The sequence below is a fragment of the Trachurus japonicus genome, chromosome 13, assembly GCF_045865225.1.
Source record: "Trachurus japonicus isolate A0001 chromosome 13, Traja_1.0".
Classification (NCBI taxonomy): domain Eukaryota; kingdom Metazoa; phylum Chordata; class Actinopteri; order Carangiformes; family Carangidae; genus Trachurus; species Trachurus japonicus.
The window spans coordinates 12,237,578-12,261,886 of NC_140919.1; the positions used below are offsets into that span (position 1 = coordinate 12,237,578).

Sequence of the window (24,309 nt, forward strand, 5' to 3'; positions counted from 1 at the left end):
AGCAAAGTTATGGTGGCGTCCTGAACATCAGACTGGTTTTTAATAGGGCTGCCACGATTAGTCGACTAGTCACGATTATGTCGACTATTAAAATCGTTGACAACTAATTCAAGTCAATGCGTCGTTTTTTTTGTTTTTTTTTTACTTTGTTTTTCTCTCAAAACTGCTGTAGCACCTTCCACACACGCACCCGCTGTCGCAGCCACCTACCACATACACGTTGTGCACTCACTCAAGGCCTGCACATACTACTCTGTACTCCATGTACGTGTTCTCTGTGTTCTCTCTCTCTCTCTCTCCCCCTCTCTTCTCTCTCGTCTGTCATTTGAAATGAGAAGCGGTAGCTACTGGAGGAGCGGTACCGCCAGTCCATCGTTTTAAATCACCCACTGAAAAACAGCCGTTCGTCATTTAAAAATAAAATCGCGGACTGTGAGACTCGGTGTCGGAGAACATTGGAACGGTACCGCTTCTGGTCACAGCATTCCTCGTCACGTAATGAGCGCTCATCTTAACGAGGAAGTCTTCTCTCCCGGCGTAAAACTACGTCAATATTTCAAAACAGTCCGCACCTTGCAGAGTTTGAGCTGCATCTCAGTTTTACTTGTTTTCATTTGACAGAGTTTCACACAGAACTTTCTGGTGGTGTCTTTCCATGTTTCTCCTTCTGCGACAGTAAAAAGGGAACATTTACATTTTCAGACAAAACGATTTTTTTTTTTAAGCATATTTTTTGCCTTTATTGGATAGCACAGTGAGATAGACAGGAAAGGGGGAGGCAGAGAGAGGGGGAATGACATGCAGGAAGTGTCTGCCCGACGCGGGATTCGAACCGGGGACGCCTGCGTTGAGGACTGTAGCCTCTACATGGGGCGGCCACCTTAACCACTACGCCACACACCGCCCCACAAACTCCTTTAACAGAGGACTAAAAGCATGGTTAAACGCAAAACAACAATGCTCACATGTATAAATACGGATTTTCTCATTGTTACTCGGGGACAGCTCTCCATTCCGACACACCTCCACTCCGACACCCCGCTGTTTCGAAACACCCCCACTTCGAAACACCGCTGTTCCGACACCCTCCTCCTCCCCCCCGCAGCTGTCCAAGGTGCTGAACCGCGTGACGTTGTTTACACTCTGTGTTGCCGCTTGTCTGTGAAACGTGCGCTGATACTGTCCCACTTGCTTTCTCCCCGACTCCGTTGTTGGAGATCTCCCACACAGTAAAAGAAATACACTTTTTTTCTCCCCCCCTGCTCTGATCGAGCGCGGCTGAACCCGGCTTGAGCTCACACGGGCGCGAGGCGGCTGCAGCCGCCGCTCGTGCTGACAGCTGACTGAGGGAGATGCTTTGGTTGGGCTTAGGCAATGAAGAAAGGAGTTGGTTAAAGCAGAAGTAAGTGATATATTTGTGTTAATATAAGTCTTAAATAGTTATATCTTCCGACAGCAATCACTTACATAGAGTGTTTGGACCGAAACGCAGGTCTGTCAGTCACTCTGCTCTGCTCTGAGCCGAGGAGAAAACATTTCTCGTATCCTACAGTTTTTATCCAATGAGGAGAGAGAATGGCATGCAGGGCTGTGTGTGCAGCCAAGGGACGCCGTGAATGTGATGACGTAGGGACGAGGACTGTTATGGTGCGTTCAAGGCAACTTGTAACTCGTGTTTTTCCGACCTGTGAAGTCGTACCAGTTCGATCTGGTACGACTTCACGGGTCGGAAGTTACGAGTGGCCGTTATAGTGCACTTTCACCGGTAAAACAGGTCGGAAAAACACGAGTGGGTTGCCTGGAACGCTACAAAGTCGTAAGTTGTGACTTGAAGCTGTAATTTACGGTTTCAAAAGCCTACCTGGAACGCAGCATTAGCCAAAACGACCGGATCGCTTACTTCTGCTTTAAGTTTAGTAAAAAGACCAGGTAGAGGCTAGACAGGCCAGAAGCATAATGAACATTACATTACTATGAAGTATTTGCTTGTTTTGCAGTTAATTATGCACATGATCTGTTTGACCCCAAAAAGGAAAAAAGGATCACTGCGCACTGCACAGCCTTTCTGATTACGTCCATCTGTCCGGTCGGAGTGGGGGGGTTTCCCCAATGGCCTTTTCGGAATAGTGGGGTCTTTAGAAAAAATAGAAAACCCCGCTAGTACGATGAATGGAAGTCTATTTTCGGAAAGGCGGGGCGTAACCTTGTTACTCATATTACTGTTGCAATCATGATTTCTGTTTGCTTCATCTCTTCTCGCTGATCTTGTGCTCTGTGTTTTTAGATTAGCCTATTACTGTTGCAATTATGAACTTTGTTTTATTTCCTCTGCTCATCATATGCTCTGTATTTCCAGAATATCACTGTTGTGATCATGAACTGTATCTAATACTGTTCATAATATGCTCTGCGATTTTAGAATAGCCGCCTATGGACTGGTGTTGAAAATTAGCATGTGTGCTAAACACACCCAACACTCACAGAGGAAGGCTGTACTTCATTGGACATATTCATATTTTTAGTGAACGTTGAACTGAATGAACCAGTTTTCTTCATCCTGCTCCTTTTCATTCATGGTATACATTCTACACATGGTTGCACATATTTACATGAAATGTTTACATTACGTGACGTGACATCTCCATGAAGACGGTCCAGCATCAATAGTATGTTGTTGTGATAGAGACGGTACAGATGCATCTTCTACTCCTGAAGACTGTTTGTTTGAGCGTTTGAAGCAGTTTGATGAACGAGCAAGTGAAAACTCAGAAAAAGAAAAAAATCCCCTGGATATTTCCACATACAGTTTAGTTCGGTTTTTCACTTTCAGCAGAATATGACACATTGATTAAGGAGTAAAATATTTTCTCAACATTGTTTTTGTTTTTTAGTTGTAAATGTATCTCATATCTGTGATTCTTCAGGTTCATAGTTTGTTAGTGGCAGTGATGAGAGGCTGGTGATGGAGGTAGAAGGATGTTCTACTGAAAAACAACAGCAGATTTATTTATTTAACTTAAATCAAGTGTAGCGTTAGTTCTGGCAGGCCATGACGTCAAGCTCTTAATCAGCACAGCGTAGCTGTCATCACCGGTGCAGATCAGCTGATGGCTCAGCTGTCTCTCCGTGGCCTCTTCCTATTGGGGAATTGCATTCAGAGCACGCTATTTGAACTGCTGTAGCCCGACGTCACCTCCCTTGCTGCTGCTGCTTCCTCTGCTGGCTTTCTTGCAACCCACCTCCACCCCAGCTCCTCCTGTATATTGTAGTCATGTTGGTTGCTCTGCCCTGCTTATGCCGTTTGTGATGGCTCATGAAGGGCAGGGAGGTGCTCTTCCTGCCTCAGGCTTTCCACGCAAGCGCGTGGAAGAGCAGGGGGTCGCAGAACAGTACCATACCGCCAAATAAAACTTAGCAAGTAAGCAAGTAAATAAATATTATTTTGACATAGTGGTCCTGACAGAACTTTAAAGCAGAAGTAAGCGATCCGGTCGTTTTGGCTAATGCTGCGTTCCAGGTAGGCTTTTGAAACCGTAAATTACAGCTTCAAGTCACAACTTACGACTTTGTAGCGTTCCAGGCAACCCACTCGTGTTTTTCCGACCTGTTTTACCTGTGAAAGTGTACTATAACTGCCACTCGTAACTTCTATTGGTCCTCGTCCCTACGTCACCACATTCACGTGCATCCTTTGGCTGCACACACAGCCCTTCATGCCGTTCTCTCTCCTCATTGGATAAAACTTGTAGGATATGAGAAAAGTTTTCTCCTCGGCTCAGAGCAGAGCAGAGTGACTGACAGACCCGTGTTTCGGTCCAAACACTCCATGTAAGTGATTGCTGTGGGAAGATATAACTATTTAAGACTTATATTAACACAAAAATATCGCTTACTTCTGCTTTAATTTAAACAGAGCAAATGAACACAAAGTACTTCATTTTGATCTGTATGCACTGAACTTATAAGGAGTTCTTTTAAAGTGTGAACTGACACAAACACTGACTGAAGAAACTAAACTGCATTTGGTGGTGGTGGCTCACTGAACATCTGAAGTGGTGTGAACATTAAAACACTGATTCCAGGAATCTGTTCCAATATTTTATTGTTTGGAGAAAACAATATAGATGATCAGTGGCGGCGCCAGGGAGGGGCTTACCGGTGCTTCAGCTCCCCCTAGTGGTGGCATAGCACCCCCGTAGCACCCCCATGAAATCCAATAAAAAATAAACATTAAATCAAATTTAAAAAATCAAAATATTCTTATGGCATCTTATCTCATGGGGAGCGTGCCTATGTTCCCACAGCCCTATGTTCCCTCAGCCCTATGTTCCCTCTGGACTCTCTCTACCTATCTGGACTCTACCTATCTGGCCTGTCTAGCCTCTACCTGGTCTTTATACTAAACTTAACCAACTCTTTTCTTCATTGCCTAAACCCAACCAATGGTGGGACCAAAGGGCTGAGGGAACATAGGGCCTAATTTTCAGTGACAACAAAAGTTAGAAATGAGGGAACATAGGGCTGAGGGAACATAGGGCTGTGGGAACATAGGGATGACCCCATCTCATGTGCTTTGTATTTAATTTATGTCCGAAAGTGACCTAAATTAAATTAATTATGTTATGTAATGTATTTCTTGATAATCACACGAGGTCAAAGGTGAGGTGTCAGGTGTCACGTATTTTACGTAAGTGACTCCAGTGTTCGGGACGCTATGTTGACAGTAAATGGCCAGCGCCGAGGATTTCAAGCCGTCTGAGTTCACATCTTAGTTTATTCCAACGACATTGGACTTCATATCAAAAAACTAAATAGAGTAAATATTACCGACCTTAATAATGCCGCCAGGGTGCTTTTCAAAAGTATCTCCGCCGAACAGCAGGACGTCCAGACCTGCAGTATCCGGACACAGCTACCTGATCAACTTTCCATCGCCCTGCTCTAAAAGCATACACAAGCCTGGAGGGTTACACGTGGACGATGTGATAAATGTCCAGCTGTGGAATCTACCAGCAAAAAAGCTGCTGTATCCTCACTAGAAGGGTAAGTGTAATGTTAACAGGCAGTGTAGCATGGCTAGCATGGCTAACGTTAGCTCGTAGCTGTCCAGGGTGTTTTGGGGAGCTCTCCCCGGTGCTGATCAGCCCGCGGCGGGTGCATTTCCTCCGTGGCGACGACGTTGCACTGCAACCGGCTCTGGGTCTTATATGTTTGCCACTTTCTTTTACTTTTTGACACAGACGTTTGTATAATTTTGTGGAGCAGTAGGTAGCTCATTAGTAGTAGCAGCTCTGCTGCTCTGCTCTGCTCATGCTGCTCTCACAAACTCTCTCCCTCTGCCACTGAGCAAAACTTCACTTCCCTGCCTGCCACTTCTTTCTGTAATTTTGATACATGTTTTTTTCCCATCTTATTTGTATAACAATCAGTCATAAGAAAATGTTTATTAGGCTATAGCAGCAAAAGGAAATATGCAATAGTAACCACAGTAATGCATCAAATCAGCTGCCAATCTGCAGGGGACGGCGCGTGTCATAAACGGGAAGACAGAAATGTACACAAGCAGGAAAGTGGCAAAAAGAAAACAAAGTGGCAAACACATAAGCTGTGAGTCTTCTTCGCCTCAAACCTTTCCAAACTGACCCAGAGCCAGTCGCAGTGGATTGTCATGGCCACGTCACGATCGCCACCAAGACAATCACTGATAACTCACTGATAACTCAACACAGCATAAGGAAGCCATGTCATCTTCGACAACGATGCACCTCCTATGCATTTCTAGGAGCACCCCCCGTCAATGTTGTAGCACACCCATAGCACCTGCAATCAAATTTCTCTGGAGCCGCCACTGTAGATGATGATGGTTGGTGTAGGTAGTGGGTGATTTGTTCTCTGCAATGAAATAATAAAGGAACATAACACATTATAACATCAAACAAATAAAGATATTATTAACACATCCACGGTATTGGTGATTCACTTTAAGGTCAAACTCAGGTCTTTAGTATAAGATAGAAATCAATATGATAACATTCAAACAACATGAGCAACTTAAATCAATAAATAAAGGAAGTGAGGTCAGTACAGTCATGTCTTCAGGAAAAGTGATTTTAACACTGACTATATACAAACAACAAAACAAATGAGTGAGAGATCACAGTATATAGTCAAATCTACCTGTAAGTCTTTTAAATACAAACTAGAACATGTTGAGTAACAAATGCTATAAACTCTCAGGTTGGTGTTGAAATGTTGTGTATTAATTGTATTCCTAGGAATTCTTCTTCTTCTTCTTCTTCTTCTTCTTCTTCTTCTTCTTCTTCTTCTTCTTCTTCTTCTTCTTCTTCTTCTTCTTCTTCTTCTTCTTCTTCTTCTTCTTCTTCTTCTTCTCTCTCCTTAGAGAGTGGAAGAGTGGAGAGATTGGGAGACTTTTTTGTTCTTTCTTTCTTTTTCTTATTTACTATCCTTTCTCACTACGGTGGGTTTGTTTATTATTGGTATTTTTTGTTAGTTTGTAGGGTTACTGTGTGTTAGATTAGTGTTTTTTGCGTAGTTTTGGGGGGTTTTTTGCGGCCAGACTTGGTCTGGTCGGGGGGAGGAGGCCAGGTGAGGCCATCATGGCAGCAGCGGGTTTCTCCTCCCTGTCGAGGAAGGGGAACAAGCTGGCAGCTGGTTCCCCGTGCAGCGTGGAGGACGTGGCCCTGGCTGTAGGTGAGAGGATCGGCCATGGCTCGGTGAAGTCCGCTGCTCGGATGAGTCGGTCTGTGGTGTTGTTTTTGGAGAAGGTAGAGCAGGTGAAGGAACTGGTGGAGACGGGGCTGACGGTGAACGGGCTGTTTGAGGAGGTGCTGCCGTTGATGCAGCCTGCAGCCCGGATCACTCTGTCCAACGTGCCCCCGTTCATCAGCGATGATTTCCTGGTCCGAGAGCTGTCTCGTCACGGTAAAGTAGTGTCCCCCATTAGGAAGCTGCTCTCCGGCTGTAAGTCTCCGCTGCTTCGCCATGTGGTGTCGCATCGGAGGCAACTCTATATGTTACTTAACAATCGGGCAGAAGAGTTTAATTACCGGTTCATTGTGAGAGTGGATGATTTTGCTTATACTCTGTTTGCTACGTCATCTCAAGCTAAATGTTTCGGTTGCGGGGAGGAGGGCCACCTGATTAGGGCTTGTCCGAGCCGGACTGGTTCGGGGGGCCGCTTCCCCGCCGTCGACCTCGGCGGCGCGGGGGGGCGGAGGCCGCTGCCGGTCCGAGTGGGGGACCCGTCCCCGCTCCGTGGCGGAGGAGCGTCAGGCGGCGGGGACCTACCGCCGGTTCGGACGGAGAGGAGAGAGCAGCAGCTGAATCAGGGCAACAGAGACAGGAGCAGGAGGTGAGTGAGAGGGGTGGAGGTGAGGAGATGGAGGAAGGTGAGTTGAGGGACACAGGTGAGGTGGGGGAGTCAGTGGTCGAGGGAAAGTCAGCTGAGGAGATTGGGGAACTGAAGGATGGAGTAGAGGAGCTGTTGGAGGAAGGAGGTGGAGGTGAAGCACCTGGTGATGTGCGTGAGAAGACTGGTGGTGGGTCTGTTGATGTGTGTGTGCAGCCTGCTAGTGTGTGTGAGCAGGCTGAGGGTGTGAGTGTGCAGCCTGCTAGTGTGTGTGAGCAGGCTGAGGGTGTGAGTGTGCAGCCTGCTAGTGTGTGTGAGCAGGCTGAGGGTGTGTGCGTGCAGCCTGCTAGTGTGGGTGAGCAGGCTGATGGGGTGAGGGCAGGAGCATCAGGCTGGAGGCCAGTGGCGTCTCGTAGGAACAGTAAACGTAAAATCACGGCGCAGGGGGAGGGAGGGAGGAGCGAAGGCTGTACGGCTGGAGGTTGGTGTGGCGGCTGCTGCGGATGTAGACAGCAGCGACAGTGAAACCTCCATGTTAGACGGCAGTGACCTCGCCCTCTCACAGACGCAGACAGTCACTGGTGGTCAGGTGAAAGAACTTTACACATCTCAGATGGTTAAGAGTTTTCTGCAGAGAACAAAAGGTGTTAAAAACCTCAACTTTGATCAACATTTCCCTGACAAGTTTACCTTTTTCCTGATGGCCAAGCACGTCATAAAGCACAGAGCATCATCTGACTTAACTGATCAAGAAATCTTTAGGTTAAGAAAACATATGTTAAAAGTCAGAAAACAACTACATCTTTGAGTATGATGATGCGTTTTGTGTTCCCATTTTTTTTATTATTTTTTGTATTTTTTACTTTTCCTTTATCTCCCATATGAATGGTTTTAGAGTAGGAACGCTGAATGTGAATGGAGCGAGGGAGGTGAGAAAGAGGGCACTTGTGTTGGACACAGCAAGGAGTAAACGTATTGATGTGTTATTTTTGCAAGAGGTTCATAGTGACCAGGGTAATGAGGAGGACTGGGAGAAAGAATGGGAGGGGCAGGTGGTGCTAAGCCACCACACCACACTGAGTGCTGGTGTGGGCATCCTCCTCTCTAGGAGGTTCACTCCTTCCTCCTTAGAGGTGGAGGAGGTGGTCAAGGGGAGGTGCCTTCTAGTCAGAGCCAAATTTGATACTTTTACCCTGGTTTTTATAAATATTTATGCGCCAAACAATGGAAATGAGAGAAAGAGCTTTTTTACGACAGTGAATTCCACACTTAACTGCTGCAGCTCGGAGGATTTTTTATTTTTGGGCGGGGATTTTAACTGTACAGAGGCTGATCTTTTAGATCGCAATCATGCAGAGCCGCATCCAGGTTCCCAGCACACCCTGAAGCAGCTGGTCCACTCCCATGGCTTGGTGGATGTGTGGAGGAGGATGCACACAGACTGTCGTCAGTACACCTGGTCCCACCTGAGAGAGGGGGGGGTCTCTCTAGCCAGGCTGGATAGGTTGTATTGTTTTAAGCACCATTTTAATGTGGTTAAAGAATGTAGGATAGTGCCAGTCGGTTTTACGGATCATGCTTTGGTGTTGTGTGATGTGTTTTTTAAGGATGTTGTACCAAAGAGCGCGTACTGGCATTTTAATTCTGCTTTGGTTTTAGATAAAGGTTTTAAAGAGGTGTTAAGTTATTTTTGGTGTGGTTTTAGAGAGAGAAAAAATGAGTTTGATTGTCTTAGGCAGTGGTGGGACCATGGGAAAGTGCAGATAAAGCTTCTTTGTCAGCAGTACACTCTCAATGTCACACAGCACATGTGTAGATCTGTTAAGGACCTGGAGAGTGAAATAGTGGAATTGGAAGCATTTAGCTATTCCACAGGAAATCGAGGCCATATTGAGGTCCTCAACACTAAAAAGATGGCATTAGCCAACCTGCTGGACGCTAAGGTACAGGGTGCGCTGGTCCGGTCCCGGGTTCAGAACATCACCGAGATGGATGCTCCCTCTGGCTTCTTTTTTGGTCTGGAGAAGAAGCGAGGACAGAGGAAGATAGTCCACGCACTTCATTCTGACACAGGGCAGGAGTTGAGGGAACCAGGCCAGATCAGGAACAGGGCCGTGCAGTTTTTCTCCTCGCTTTACTCGTCAGAGTACGAGGAAAACACAGAGTTGGAAGGAGAGTTTTGTGCGGAGCTGCCACAGGTGTCGGAGGGCACTAATGGTCAGCTGAGCACAGCGCTCCAACTGGAGGAGCTGGCAGCCGCCCTGCAGGGCATGCAGGGTAGGAAAGCGCCAGGTATTGATGGACTCACTGTAGAGTTCTACAAAGAGTACTGGGACATCCTGGGCTCTGATTTGCTGCACGTGTTGAACGAGAGTCTGGCCTGTGGTTCCCTCCCCCTCTCCTGCCGCAGGGCGGTGGTGACCCTTCTCCCCAAGAAGGGAAACCTGCAGGAGATAAAAAATTGGCGCCCTGTGTCGTTGTTGTGCGTGGATTATAAGATTCTGTCCAAAGTCTTGGCCTCCAGACTAAGGGGAGCCATGGAGCAGGTCATCCACCGGGACCAGACCTACTGCGTACCAGGCAGGTCTATGGTAGATAACATCTACCTAATTAGGGACGTTTTGGAGCTCTCCAGCTCATTGGACTGTAATACTGGTCTCATTTCGCTAGACCAGGAGAAGGCTTTTGACCGGGATGAACACAACTTCCTCTGGAGGGTGATGGAGAGGTTTGGGTTCAGCCCTGGTTTCATTGCCATGATCCGTGTGCTGTATACAGACATTGAGAGTCTACTGAAGTTCAACGGCAGTCTGTGTGCTCCTTTCAGGGTGCATAGAGGTGTCCGGCAGGGCTGTTCCCTGTCCGGGATGCTCTATGCACTCTCCCTCGAACCCCTCCTCTCAAGGATACGCAGCAGTGTTGAAGGACTGTTTTTACCAGGTTTTAGCAGCAACATTGTTTTATCTGCTTACGCAGATGACCTTATCGTGGCAGTTAAAAATCAAGATGATGTCAACATTTTAATCGAGTTGAAGTACAGAAGCCTGTCCGCTGCAAGAGTAAATTGGTCAAAAAGCGAGGCAGTTGCAGTTGGGAAGTGGCCTAATGGCCTCCCAACACTCCCCCAGAACCTGGCCTGGAAGAGGGAGGGCTTAAAATACCTCGGCGTCTTCCTTGGAGGTAAGGCCATGGAACAAAAAAATTGGGAGGGAGTAGAGGAGAAAATCTGTGACAAGATGAAGAAATGGAAGTGGCTACTGCCACAGATGTCCTACAGAGGAAGAGTCCTGGTTTTAAACAACCTGTGTGCATCTCTACTGTGGCACCGCCTGTCCTGCCTGGACCCGCCCAGTGGGCTCTTAACAAAGATCCAGGAGAAAATTGTAAATTTTTTTTGGGACGGCTTACATTGGGTGCCACAGGGGGTGTTGTTTTTACCGAGAGAGGAGGGGGGGCAGGGCCTCATCCACCTGGCCAGCAGGACGGCAGCGTTTAGGCTGCTGTTCCTTCAGAGGTACATAGCTGGTCCAGCAGACTTGGTGTGGAGGGGTGTGGCCAGCGGCATCTTCAGAGGGGTGAGTAATCTGGGACTGGATGCTGCTCTGTTTTTTACTGATTTTAAATTTCTAAATTTTAACGGGGTTCCTCCTTTTTATCAGAGTATTTTTAAGGTGTGGGCTTTCTTTAAGAGCAGCAGGGAAAAAGAAAGCTCCAGCTCTCTGTTTTGGCTACTGAAAGAGCCGCTGATTCATGGAGCCAGGCTGGACATCTCCAGTGCAGCTACGCCTGGGCTGACGGCGGCGCTGCGCCGGGCCAGGACGGTGGACCTGCAGAGCTTGGTCCACGCCGCAGGGCCCGCCCTGATGGACTCGGAGAGCGTGGGGCGTGTGCTGGGCCTCCAGTCCCGCAGGATGGTCCAGAGGTTGTTGCAGCTCTGGAGGGAAAAACTGACACTGACAGAGAAACAGCTCCTTAGGGAATTTGGCAGAGGGGAGGAGCCGGACCCTACAGACCCCCCCCCTGGGATCCAGCTCAGCCCACAGACTGATCAGGAGGGTCCTCTGGTGAGAGGGGCCGCCTTCAGCCTGCACACAGTCCATAGAAAGACTCTTTACAGAGCTTGTGTGCAAGCTCTAAATAAGAAAACTCTGGGGGGCAGAGCACCATGTGCATGGGCTGACAGGTTTGGAGGGGCGTCTCCGCAGTGGAGAGTCCTGTACAAGCCCCCCCTGAAAAAGAGGACTGGAGACCTACAGTGGAGGGTTCTCCATGGGGCTATTGCGTCCAATTCTTTTACATCAATTACAATTGACACCAAACTTGCTACAGAGCATCTCCAGACCGTCCTCCACAAAACTTGTTTCTCGGATTTTTGATTAAGCAGAAATTGAGCCTACAGTGCATGAAAACGTTTGACTGTAAACAGTACTGTAAACTTAAGCGGCGTTCACACCGAACGCGATAGACGCGAATGGAGCGGCAACTCTACATTGAAAATCATTGTAAATGGCGCGATGACACGCGATTCAGGCGGAGGCGGCGCGAATGGAGCGTCTGGAGCGATGAGACGCGGCGCGAATGAAGCGGCGCGTCTGAAGCGTCTAGAGCGGCGCGAATAAAGTTGAAAATATTGAACTTTTCAGGCGGCATCGTGCCGTGACATCCAATCAGCGACGAGTTCAAGCCGACGACGTCACTTCTCTGTACGGTTGTTTACACTCAGAACAACATGAAGGAGAAGCTAATTGTATTTGAGCTGTGTGTGGGCACCGCTGCCGTCTTCTACAGAGAGTGAACAAAAAAAAAAAAAAAACACACACACACAGTGAACCCAGACACGACGGCGGGTGGTTTTCCGGTGTTTCTGAGACTTGTACAGCAGTACTACAGTGCAGCAACGGTGGTGATATCAGCCATGATTGACGTGGAAAGAGAGCAGGTTGAGATCACCGGTTTTCAAATGAACGGGCGGAGCGTCTGGCGCGAATGACGCGATGGACGCGAATGATCCAAAATGACCAAGCGGTGCGAATGAAGCGTCTGGCGCGATTATATTCGCGTCTATCGCGTTCGGTGTGAACGCCGCTATATACCATCAAATTCTTGATAAATACATTTTCAATCTTCCTGAAAAAAAATGAGAATATTCTGGAGTCATGGTTGATGAAGTTTGGCAAATATCAGAATTTTGTCTCAAAAACTGAATTTTTGAGAACATTTTGAATTCTGCTCTCATGGGAACAACTGCAGTCAATGTGAGAGTGGAATTTATAAACATCATATTTTCTCTTATGAAGCAAAACACTTATCATTAAAAACAAATCACCAACATTTCCATGCTGTCAAGATGCAATTTATGTATTATCAGATTTTTGTTTAGATGACTGAATTTCTGAAATTTTGACCATTTCATCACAACAGCTGCCCGGGCACTGACTCACCTGAGTGGATAAATGAAGCTACACAGCAGGTCTCACTACCAGCCAATTAGCTCAGCGAGTTAGGAGCTGGTTCTTGGTGTCAGAGGCTGAGGGTTTGAGACCCAGCAAGGCTGATGATGATGACAGATCAAAATGTCAGTTGTCCTCAACACGAAACACAAGACAATTGTCCTAATGGTGGCATCACAGCAAGCCTCTAAATTTAAAAATCCAAATAGCTTGGACTGGTCCATGCGCGAAGGCTCCTAACATCTTAGATTCATAGTAGATGTTTGAGAAATACATATCATTATTTTACCTCAAAAACTGATTTTTCTTTTTACTGTGGTTTCAAATCTGCCTACACGACAGTGAATGGCTTACTCAATTTGTGAAGCCACTGTTAAATGCCACTTGTCAATTAGCTCAGTGCGATAGACACCGGTCTTTGGTTCCCGAGGTTGTGGGTTCAATCCTCAACTGATGCTAATTGAACATTATAAGGTCAACTGTCTTGTCTTCCTATTCTCCTGTTTGTTGCTCAGAATTGCCTAAATTTGCCCAAAAGTAGCCCGGACCCGACCCATCGCTGCGCAGCAGCTATAATTATAATTCTAACCTGTTATTTACTTCATATTGAGTATTAGTATATGTGTGTGTTTTTCCTTGAATTCCTCTTCAGACTGAGCAGCTGTAACCTCTCAGAGAGAAGCTGTGAAGCTGTGTCCTCAGTCCTCAGCTCCCAGTCCTCTAGTCTGAGACACCTGGACCTGAGTAACAACAACCTGCAGGACTCAGGAGTGAAGCTGCTGTCTGGTGGACAGGAGAGTCCACACTGTAGACTGGAGACTCTCAGGTGAGGATCCATCCAGCTTTTTATGTGATGACAGTTGAACACAGCAGCAGGTGTTGACAGAGGGTTCTTGTGTGTTGTTGTGTGTGTTCAGTCTGTCAGGGTGTCTTATCACAGAGGAAGGCTGTGCTTCTCTGGCCTCAGCTCTGAGCTCCAACCCCTCCCATCTGAGAGACCTGGACCTGAGCTACAATCATCCAGGAGCCTCAGGAGTGAAGCTGCTGTCTGCTGGACTGGAGGATCCAGACTGGAGACTGGACTCTCTCAGGTATGGAGAGGCTGCTGCAGCCACACACACTGTCTGATAGAGGAGGAGGAGCTGGAACATTTTCTATGGCCCCGTTCACACCTGATCACACCTGGTATTAAAGCCTTTGGAAACCTGACTATATATAGTAAAAATGCTTATATTATATCAAAGTCAAGTGCCTCATTAAGCATCCACAAAAGTCTGAGTGACAATAACTATTCATAACTATTAGAAAACCTGGTTTAAAAACAGCTCATTTTGCTATTGAGGCACTATTGAGGCCACTGGTCAGGACAGTGTGGGCGTGGCAGATAACGCTATGATTGACAGCTCCCTCGTCTTGATTGACATCTCTCTGGCCCCGCCCACTTCAAACAATGTCATAGCAACACGTCAATGCCGACCGTTAAAAAAAAAAGAAAGTCCTCAGCGGAGGACGTGCATCGATTGATTGATGCTATTTAGCAGCTAACTAGACTACCAGCTTCGTTTTGGAGCGTCATAACCGTCTTTGGTCGTAGTCTCACAGAAAAAAAAAGCTTTTAACTGTCACTCATGTCTGTGTGAGCGCCAGGAGGGGCTGACAGACACACACACAGAGACAAGGCAGGTCGTGCTGGAAAGCTAATAAATGCTAAAAGCTAATCGCCAATTTACACACACCCTCCCTCCCTCCCTCCCCCCCCCCCACAAAAAACGGCTGTATCGGCTGTATGTAGAGAGGAGTTGTGAGGAGTTGTGGGCACACACACAGACAGACACACATACACAGACAAGGTAGGTCGCGCTGGAATGCTAATAAAGGCTAAATGCTGATCGCGGATTTACACCCCCCCCCGCACAAAAAAAACGGCTGTATCGGCTGCATGTAGAGAGGAGTTGTGAGGAGTTGTGGGCACAGACAGACACGGCAGGTCGCGCTGGAAAGCTAATGAATGCTAAAAGCTAATCGCCACACACACACAACCCCAGTTGACATGGCTGTGGTTGTGAGGACTTAATAATAAATAATAGTTTATTTGTATAGCACCTTTCATGCACAAAGTGCAGCCCAAAGTGCTTTACATGTTAAAAGAATGGTACAGTAAAAGGCAAATACAGACGAGATACTAACATTAAAACATAGTGCATGCATTTTACAGTTTACAACAACAGTAAGGAAAAAAGGGAAGTAAAAAGATTAAAAATAAGATAAAAAAAAACAAAAAACAAAAAAAAAACAGAGATAATACCAGTGATTAATTAAAAGCCAGAGTATAAAAACAGGTCTTCAAGTGAGTCTTGAAGCGCTCTATGGAGGTTGCTTCTCTGATATAAGTGGGTAATCTATTCCAGGCCATTGGGGCATAAAAACAGAATGCTGCTTCGCCGTGCTTTTTGTAGTTCATTTTGGGGATGTTGAGCAGGCCAGCACCAGATGATCTGGTGCTTGAGAGGAGTGGTGGAGGAGCGCTGCCACTGGGGCTGCCACTGGGGGGCTGGATCAGACAACTGACGTGGCGATTTATGAGTGGTTGGGATTTATTGCGTGATAAATCCCAGAGATAACTCCGCCCAATTCAAACCTACTGTGCAAAACCTTAAAAGACATATATTTTGAATTTGGATGGAAACTTTTTTCTAATTATTTTTACATGTTTAATAATATGTACATAAGACCCTAAAATACATAGTTAGGAGGCTTTGGTGGATTTGGGTTTCAGGTGATTGATGCATTGATGACATCAGATCTCATCACTCAGACCATATCCAGCGGTGGTGTAGGCCACACTGAAGCTCCGCCCACTCCACTGACGTCCTCTGTCACAGTCTGACTCGTCCCAACACAGTTTATACTGAAGCCAAAATCTTTGAGTGATTCAAACCAGCCGTGTAGCCACGGGTGGGTGCCCGCCACCCAACGGAAAACCTCACCCACCCAGACAGTTCGCACCAGTTATTGGACATATTTCATAATCAGCCTATTTCAACCCCTAGAGGTTGGCCACATTGCGGGAGATGCCGGGGGTATAGCCATACTCCACTCTAACCCTTCTTTTTTTTTAAATCAAAGCAGGACAATTTAGCCTTTACATCAGGCGCGTTTCCACTGCAGGAACTTTGGGGTAATTTTACGGGGCCAGCCCCGTTGGTGCGTGTCTCCACTGCAGGAACCTCCCCCACAGGGCCGTTTACAGTAACCTTTATGGGGCCGAACGGAGTCCCTGCCTGGGGGTAGGTACTAGGATCGGCCCTGAAAAAGTCCCGGTGGGGCTTGAGATATACTGGTCAGACTCAAAGCAGGATGTGATGCTAAGAGAAAGCCCCAAAATAAGCGGCCCTTTTTTAAAACCCAACGTTACTAAAAAAAGAGAATAAGTCAGTAGAAGGAGAGTGGCAGTAGGCCTGGTAAAAAAAAAAAAGAGTGGTAAATACGCAATCGTGGGATTACGTGACGATGGAGACGGCTTTTTATTTATTTTGTAAAGTGTCTATACTGACAGAAAAAAACAACAAGAGCAGTAAAAAAAAAAACGCTCAACGACCATGCAATGATCGAAACTCACATGTTGCCATAAGAGCCCGGTGGGTCCTGTCTGCAGTGGAGACACGGCCATGGAGAGGGCCGAGTGAGAGGACGGTTCCTGTAGAAGTCCCTACCCCCTCCTTTTACCAGGAACTCCTGCAGTGGAAACGCGGCTCTTGATCCCATCGGTGTGTTTGTAGCCAAGCAGTCAAGCCGGTAGGAACGGGTGTCCCGTATTCTTTGGGGGGGACATGTCCCACCCAATATTAGGGAAACACCAATCTGCCCCACCCCCAATAATATATAAAAATATGTGACATACATTCTCCTTATAAGAACCCCAGCTGTTAATGCATCCGTCTCTTGTTATTTCCAATTTATTTTCCATTTAATTCAATAGTATAATTAGTTAGGGAAAACTGTGTGTGTGACACCCCCCTCCCAGCTGTGTGTTGGTAGCGCCCATGTAGCGGCGGCTTGTTTGAAGCACTGCACCGAGCCTGCAGTGATGGGCGGCAGGAGCTCAACAGTCAACAGAGGGAGAGAGTCAGTCTACCTTTAGCTAAGTAGGACCAGCAGGTATCAGACAGTAAGCTACTACATCTCTAAAGAGCAGTGTTGTTGTCAAAATGACCGTGATAAATTTTGAATTAATGCGAAATATTAATCGCGTTGTAAACAGGCCAGTGTTAAAGCTGATAATGGCATGATAGCTTGTCAAAAAACGGGCTAAATAATGCTCCAAAGTTCGGCTAGATTCTGATGGGGGGGAAACTTTTAAACGGGGATCCTGAACACTCCTGTCATCTGTCTCTCTCTCTCGCTCTCTCTCTCTCTCTCTCTCTCAAATTCAAATTCAAATTCGAAATTCAAATTTGCTTTATTGGCGTGACAGTTACAAGAACTATGTTGCCAAAGCATTAGGAATCAATGAAACAATACAACTCATGAAACCAAATATATACAACAGGGTTAGGGTTCTCTCTCTCTCTCTCTCTCTCTCTCTCTCTCTCGCTCGCTCGCTCTCGCTCTGGTGTGCCGTGTGTGTAATGTGTTAAAATTCAGCTGGTATTTTATATAGGCTTGGCCGTGTTAAAGAAAATAACATAACCAGTAAAAGCAGAACATTTCATGGACCAAATTAAAAATACTAACTGTGCGTTCACACCAAAAGCTTCCAAAGCGTCAAAAACGCCGGAAGTCAATTCTATTTCAATGAGAGCCCAGCGACACCGAGCGTCCAAAGCGTCAACAGGCGTTGCCGCGCTTCCAAAGCGTCCAAAGCTTCCAAAGCGTCCAAAGCGTCCCCAGAGGAGAAGTTGAGCCAGGTTTAACTTTAGGGTAATTAGCTATGACGCGGTTAAGCGGCAACCGGCGGCAGCCTGTCAGAATAGAGATGTCCGTCGGCTGCCTTTTTTTTCTTTTTTTTGTATTTCGGCTCCCCAATGACCAGCGCGATTGAAGCTGTCTTGTCTGACGCCCACCCTCAAGCGTTTTTGACGCTTTGGAAGCTTTTGGTGTGAACGCACAGTAATGATATCTGGTGACAGCAGACAGGGAGAGACCTGCTGTAGGGAGAGGCCAGACAGAGACATGTCGATGCAGAAGATCAGGTAAGACACAGGAATATAGTCTAAAAACACCATGACAACAATATTTTTTTTGACCTGGTCGTATGTCTAACTACTAAGCAGAATAGAGCAGAGAGAGACAGGGAGAGAGTCCTCAAAACTATGTTCTAAAATAGCAAATTTTCATATATTAATATAATTAGGGGTGTAACGATACACAAAAATCATGGTTCGATACGTACCTCGGTTTTGATGTCTCGTTTCGGTTCATTTTCGGTACAGTAAGAGAACCAAATGCAAAACATAAATTTGCTTGTTGTTGATTAGGAATTTTTCTAAACCAAATTTACATGTTTTAGTCAAATGTAATTATTTTACTCACCTACTAATGTTATGTTGTACATTGTCCCTGATACAAATAAACTTATCAAACTAAACTATACAAAATATGAAAAAAAAAAATAGAATACTGTTGTAAAGTGCTGCCTAATAAGTTCAATAAATTATTCTCAAATTAACAAAATATATAAAATAAGCCTTACAATGAATAAAATATTCACAGATAAACAAAAAATATAAAATATGATAAAAAAAAAAAAAAAACTTCTCACACAACTTTTTTTTTTTTTAGGTGTGCAGCACTAACAGTTCAGGACAGTGACGGACTGACCATAGGGCAATGTGGGCAAATGCCACAATGGCTGCCTCACGATGCGGCCTAGCGCAAATAAATAAATAAATGAATGAATAACGCGGATCATCACGACGGCACAGTGCGTAGTGTCAACACAGCAGCGACATGCGCCTGCTCTTGCCGCATCTGCGGCCGATCCACAGGTGCTGGAGCTCATGTGCAACACAGCCAGACAGAGAGAGAGAGAGAGAGATGGACGGACAGACAGAGGGACAGGCAGACAGACAAACAGAGAGAGAGAGAGAGACGGACGGACGGATGGACAGACAGAGGGGCAGGCAGACAGACAGAAAAACAGAGAGAGAGAGGAGCCTCCACCCCCACCGCTCCTACAAGCAGGAAGGGTCTCAAAGCCTCTTGTTTTCTCGCTAGCGGTAGCATCAGCATTAGCGGTAGCCATGATGTAAACGGGCTGCACGTGTAGCTGCAGGCGGACTGTAAACACACAACTTCTGTACCAAAAACTCACCCGTGCTCAGCACTGTACCGAACCGAACGCCCCGTACCGTTCAATACAAATACATGTATCATTAAACCCCTAAATATAATAGATTGTGGGAAATGCTTTAGAATATTCTGAGGAAGGGATCTCAGTGTTTCCCATTAATTAACTCGTTTGGGTCTGCCACAGGTTCTCAGGGGGAAAAAAATTATATATTATTGTAAGATGAATTTTATTTTTGAAATGAGAACATTTAATTTGAAGAGGGGGAAGAATGTAAGATGAATTTTATTTTGGTATAAGGGACTTTTTTATGTTGTGTAATTAAAACAGTTATTTTATAACGTTATCCACTTTATTCCTGGGGTCGTTACTGTAGAAACGGTTATGGGTGGAACTTCCGGTCAGCACCGGAAGTAGCAGTGAGCCATTGGCTAACAGCAGTGGTTGCTAGTGGTCTTCATTACTGTTAGCGGTTTATTTTAAAGTTTTCACATTGTTTTCTGTTTTCTTAGTTCATTCGGTAGATGAGGCAATTCATGTAGTGATAATAGATTGGTTATTGATCCATGGTGGTGAGCACTCGTAATTAAAAAATCAGCTCGAGTGAAGAGAGGGAGTAGCGCTGTTTGGTTGACCCGTCTGCAGCTTCTGGGGGCTCCGGGTGGAGGATGGACTGTTTTGGACGAGTCAGATCAACAGGTCCGCTTGGACCGTGGCCACTCAGACCAACAGGTCCGCTCGTACAACGTAATCTGGGCAGGTGACCGAGAAGTGGACTGGGCTGAACCGGAGAGAGGCAGCCACTGAGCGTGTGTGTATGTTGTGACGGGAGTGAGGGGGCACGCCGCCCGTCACAGAGGAGAAATGCATTGTAATGAATGTAACGAGAACCCCCCCTCGAGATTATTGTTATTCTGACACATGAGTTAAATAACAGCTGTGTTTGAAACCACGCTGCGGTTCGTAATCGCGGTGCAGAAGAGTAAGTTTGGAGCTGACGAAAGGAGAGAAAAAAGAGAGTCGGTGGAAAATGCTCATTGATTAGAGAGACAGCGATCAGCTCCGGTGCAGCTGTTCCGTGATGCTGACGAACCCGCTTTAATGACAAACTATGATTGTGATTAAAAGACCTAAACCAAGTCGAGTAGAACTGTGTAGTGGAGAAGGGGCAACACACGCTATGCGCACACACGCGCGATCGTCCCCTCAGATGCGGCTGCATCTCTCCAGGACACTGGTGTATGTGAGTGTGAGAGAAATAAAAGCTGTGACTTGCTTGGGCAGACGTTGTTTGGTGTCACCCGCTGATTTGCATAGATACATAAATATCTAGACCCCAAATCTATAAGACTCCCCCGTCTTTTTCATACTTTTTTCAGCGGAAAAAACACCATCTTATATCCGGGTCAATGTATAAAATATGTATTAAAAATTGCATGTATCATTTAGGGATTTTTATATCCCTAAATGATACACGCAATTTTATGTTTACTGTTTCATTCCGTGTAAAAGTTGTGTACACTGACACACCCCCCTGTATCAAAAGTATAGGTCTTTATGATTAAAATAAACTAAATAATGGATTTTTTTTTTACTACAACTTTGTTGGTTGGACACTCGGATGTGTCTGTGTGTGGTCTTATAATAGATCCATGGTGAGAACCTACAGTAAAATACACACCCACCACCACCACACACACACAATCCCTGAGAGCAGACAGTAAAGAGGTGAGTGAGAGAGGGATATTATGATATTGTGTCGTTTGAGTTGTTAAAGGTAGTGTTTTATGTCTCTAACGCTCGCAGAAAGTGGATTAGCGCGTACTGTTAGCATGTAAACAAACGCGACTTCCGGTTCGCACCGGAAGTTGCGCCCATAATTCCATAATTCCATAATTCCCGCAAGGCATCATGGGGGCTAGGAATAAGGTGGATAGGGTGGAATGATCTGGTTGGCCTAAGGTAGAATGTTGGGGTGTTATGTCAGTTGAGTAGGAGATGAGTCACTGGCAGTTGTGGTTTTGGTCTTGTGAAAAATAAATTATATCGTTGTTGAGCTCATCCGGAGTTCCCCTGCTGTTCCTCATCTACGACCCACGGATCTCTCAGATCGCGGTGACGCTAACAAAACAGCTTTACATTATTAGGGCCATGGGCCATCGCACCGGGCACTAGTCCCAACAGCTATGAAATAGCTGCAGGGACCTGTTATTGTGTGGATTTTTTCTTCCTCTGTTCGGCCATTTTCTTTATACTTTTGACACTTAACTAGTCCTTCATACTTTGTGCTATTTCAACAATTCTCACATCAAAATGTTCAGCCTTTTCGGGACAGGTGTGCTATGACTTTTCTCTTTTCAACTATTCATACTTTTTGCAATATTCAACTATTTCTGATTTTTTTTTCCCCATAGAGAATGCATTGGAACAGTCTTGAAACTCTTCAAATCTTCTTACTTCTTTCAGCCTTTAAAGCGTCCACATACTTTCAGCTAGAGACTTCATTCAAATTCTGAGCTGTAGACAAACTTCTAATGTATTCATCCTGTATGTACAACTTTTTCATAGCTTGTACCGTTTTTGAGATAAATCCTTTAAAAGCACATGAGGATTTCTGACAAATTTCACACTTTTCAATGAGTGTGTATGGGGTTGGGTCAGAGTGAGTGACATCATCGTTAGAGTGAGAGGGATCGAAAAAACATTCAGGATTTTTTCTGGATAAATTGCCAGCACGGCCACAAATTAAACTCTAGACACATGATTTCCTCACCGGTTTGTAGCCACACTTGTCGTGTCTCATTTGATGTGCTCAAAACAGTAGACAGACTTACATAATTGTCTCTATGAGCCTAATTGTGCAGCTAGACCCGCTCCAGTGGCTCATCCACTTCAACACAAAAGTAGGAGCTGATTTTTTTAGAAAAGCAGAAATGCCCCCCTTTTCTACCTTGCGACCCTGAGAAAAGTTTTTGCCCTACAAACATTTAATGCACATCAATGTGCTCAGGAAGGTCTCCTTGCCCAGATAGTCTCTACCACATTCTGATAAGAGGTACGGTTCTCTGTTTTTTGGCTGTCATTAGGAGAGCTGCGCCAAGCTCAAAACTGACTGTTCTGCTCCTGCTCTGTTGTGCAGGTGGCCATCAAGTCTGACACACACACACACACACACACACACACACACACACACACACACACACACACACACACACACACACACACACACACACACACACACACACACACACACACACACACACACACACACACACACACAGTTAACCTACCCACAGTGCCACCCAGTAAAAGGTAAGCAGTTAGTCACCATGGTGCAGGCTGCCACACAGGTGTATTCAATCAGATCATTAGCACATAGAGGGGTTTTGTGGTGATCAACTATTGTACTTGTATTGTTCTGGCTATGTGCTGGTCCATAGAGTCAGAGGAGGTTGGTCCTCCTCTATTTTTTAGAGGCCAGATGAACATCAACATATTTTTTAGAAAGACTAACTGGTTGAATTAAACCATCATTTCATGTCAGTTCACTTTCCTCCTCCTTCTCTTCTTCTCCCTCCTTCCTCCTCTTCTCCATCCTTCCGCCTTCTTTCTCTCCCTCTCCCTCCTCTTCTTCTCCCTCCTTCCTCCCTCCTCCTCTTCCTCTTCTTCTCCCTCCTCTCTCCTCCTCCTCCTCTTCTTCTCCCTCCTTCCGCCTTCTTTCTCTCCCTCCTCCTCCACCTCTTCTCCCTCCTCCTCTCCTTCCTCCTCTTCTTCTCCTTCCTCCCTCCCTCCTCCTCCTCTTCTTCTCCCTCCTTCCGCCTTCTTTCTCTCCCTCTTCCTCCTCCTCTTCTTCTCCTTCCTTCCTCCCTCCTCCTCCTCTCCCTCTTCCTCCTCTTCTTCTCCTTCCTTCCTCCCTCCTCCTCTTCTTCTCCCTCCTTCCGCCTTCTTTCTCTCCCTCCTCCTCCTCTTCTTCTCCCTCCTCCTCTCCCTATCCCTCTTCCTCCTCCTCTTCCTCTTCTTCTCCCTCCTTCCTCCCTCTTCCTCCTCCTCTCCCTCCTCCTCCTCTTCTTCTCCTTCCTCCCTCCTCCTCCTCCTCTTATTCTCCCTCCTTCCGCCTTCTTTCTCTCCCTCTTCCTCCTCCTATCCTTCCTCCTCCTATTCTTCTCCCTCCTTCCTCCTCCTCTCCCTCTTCCTCCTCTTCTTCTCCCTCCTCCTCTCCCTATCCCTCTTCCTCCTCCTCTTCTTCTCCCTCATTCCTCCCTCTTCCTCCTCCTCTCCCTCCTCCTCCTCTTCTTCTCCCTCCTCCTCTCCCTATCCCTCTTCCTCCTCCTCTCCCTCCTCCTCCTCTTCTTCTCCCCCCTTCCTCCCTCTTCCTCCTCCTCTCCCTCCTCCTCCTCTTCTTCTCCCTCCTTCCGCCTTCTTTCTCCCCCTCTTCCTCCTCCTCTCCCTCCTCCTCCTCCTCTTCTTTTCCTTCCTTCCTCCCTCCTCTTCTTCTCCCTCCTCCTCTTCTTCTCCCTCCTTCCACCTTTCTCTCCCTCTTCCTCCTCCACTCCCTCCTCGTCTTCTTCTCCCTCCTTCTGCCTTCTTTCTCTCCCTCTTCCTCCTCCTCCTCTTCTTCTCCCTCCTTCCTCCCTCTTCCTCCTCCTCTTCTTCTCCCTCCTCCTCTCCCTCTTCCTCCTCCTCCTCTTCTTCTCCCTCCTTCCATTTTCTTTCTTTCCTTCTGTCCTTTTCTTCTTTCTTTCTTTCTTTCTTTCTTTCTTTCTTTCTTTCTTTCTTTCTTTCTTTCTTTCTTCAGCTCATTGAGCATTGTTTCAACAATTTCTTCAGCTCATTCAGCATTGTTCCAACAATTTCTTCAGCTCATTCAGCATTGCTTTCAGCATTCACACCATTTCCATTCTTGGAAATGTTTTTTCTAGTTATTCTCCGTCCTCTTCCGGACGATTTTCGATGCGCTACTAGTCGCCAAATTATATATCAAAACGTGCGGCTTGATTGGGATCGGTGTGTTATTACTTTTCTCAACAATTTACGAATTGCCCAAAATTTTGCATTGAAGTCAATGGGACGGGCGGGAAAAAAAGAGCGAAAAAGACCAATTATTGGAGTTTAACAAACGTCTACTGCTCAGGCATACTTTCACCTAAAGACTCCATTTAAACTTTAAACAGTAGACACAAGTCTTGTGTATTGTCGTATTA

At 46.2% G+C, this 24,309-nt stretch overlaps 1 protein-coding gene across 1 annotated transcript in view; it reads left to right on the forward strand.

The window, feature by feature from the left end:
* Nucleotides 1-24,309, forward strand: part of LOC146975643 (uncharacterized) — a 62,802-nt gene that overhangs the window by 33,472 nt on the left and 5,021 nt on the right. The window contains exon 7 of the mRNA XM_085796639.1: nucleotides 13,737-13,910. Coding sequence (XP_085652765.1) covers nucleotides 13,737-13,910 — 174 coding nt within the window. The remainder of the gene's footprint in view (nucleotides 1-13,736; nucleotides 13,911-24,309) is intronic.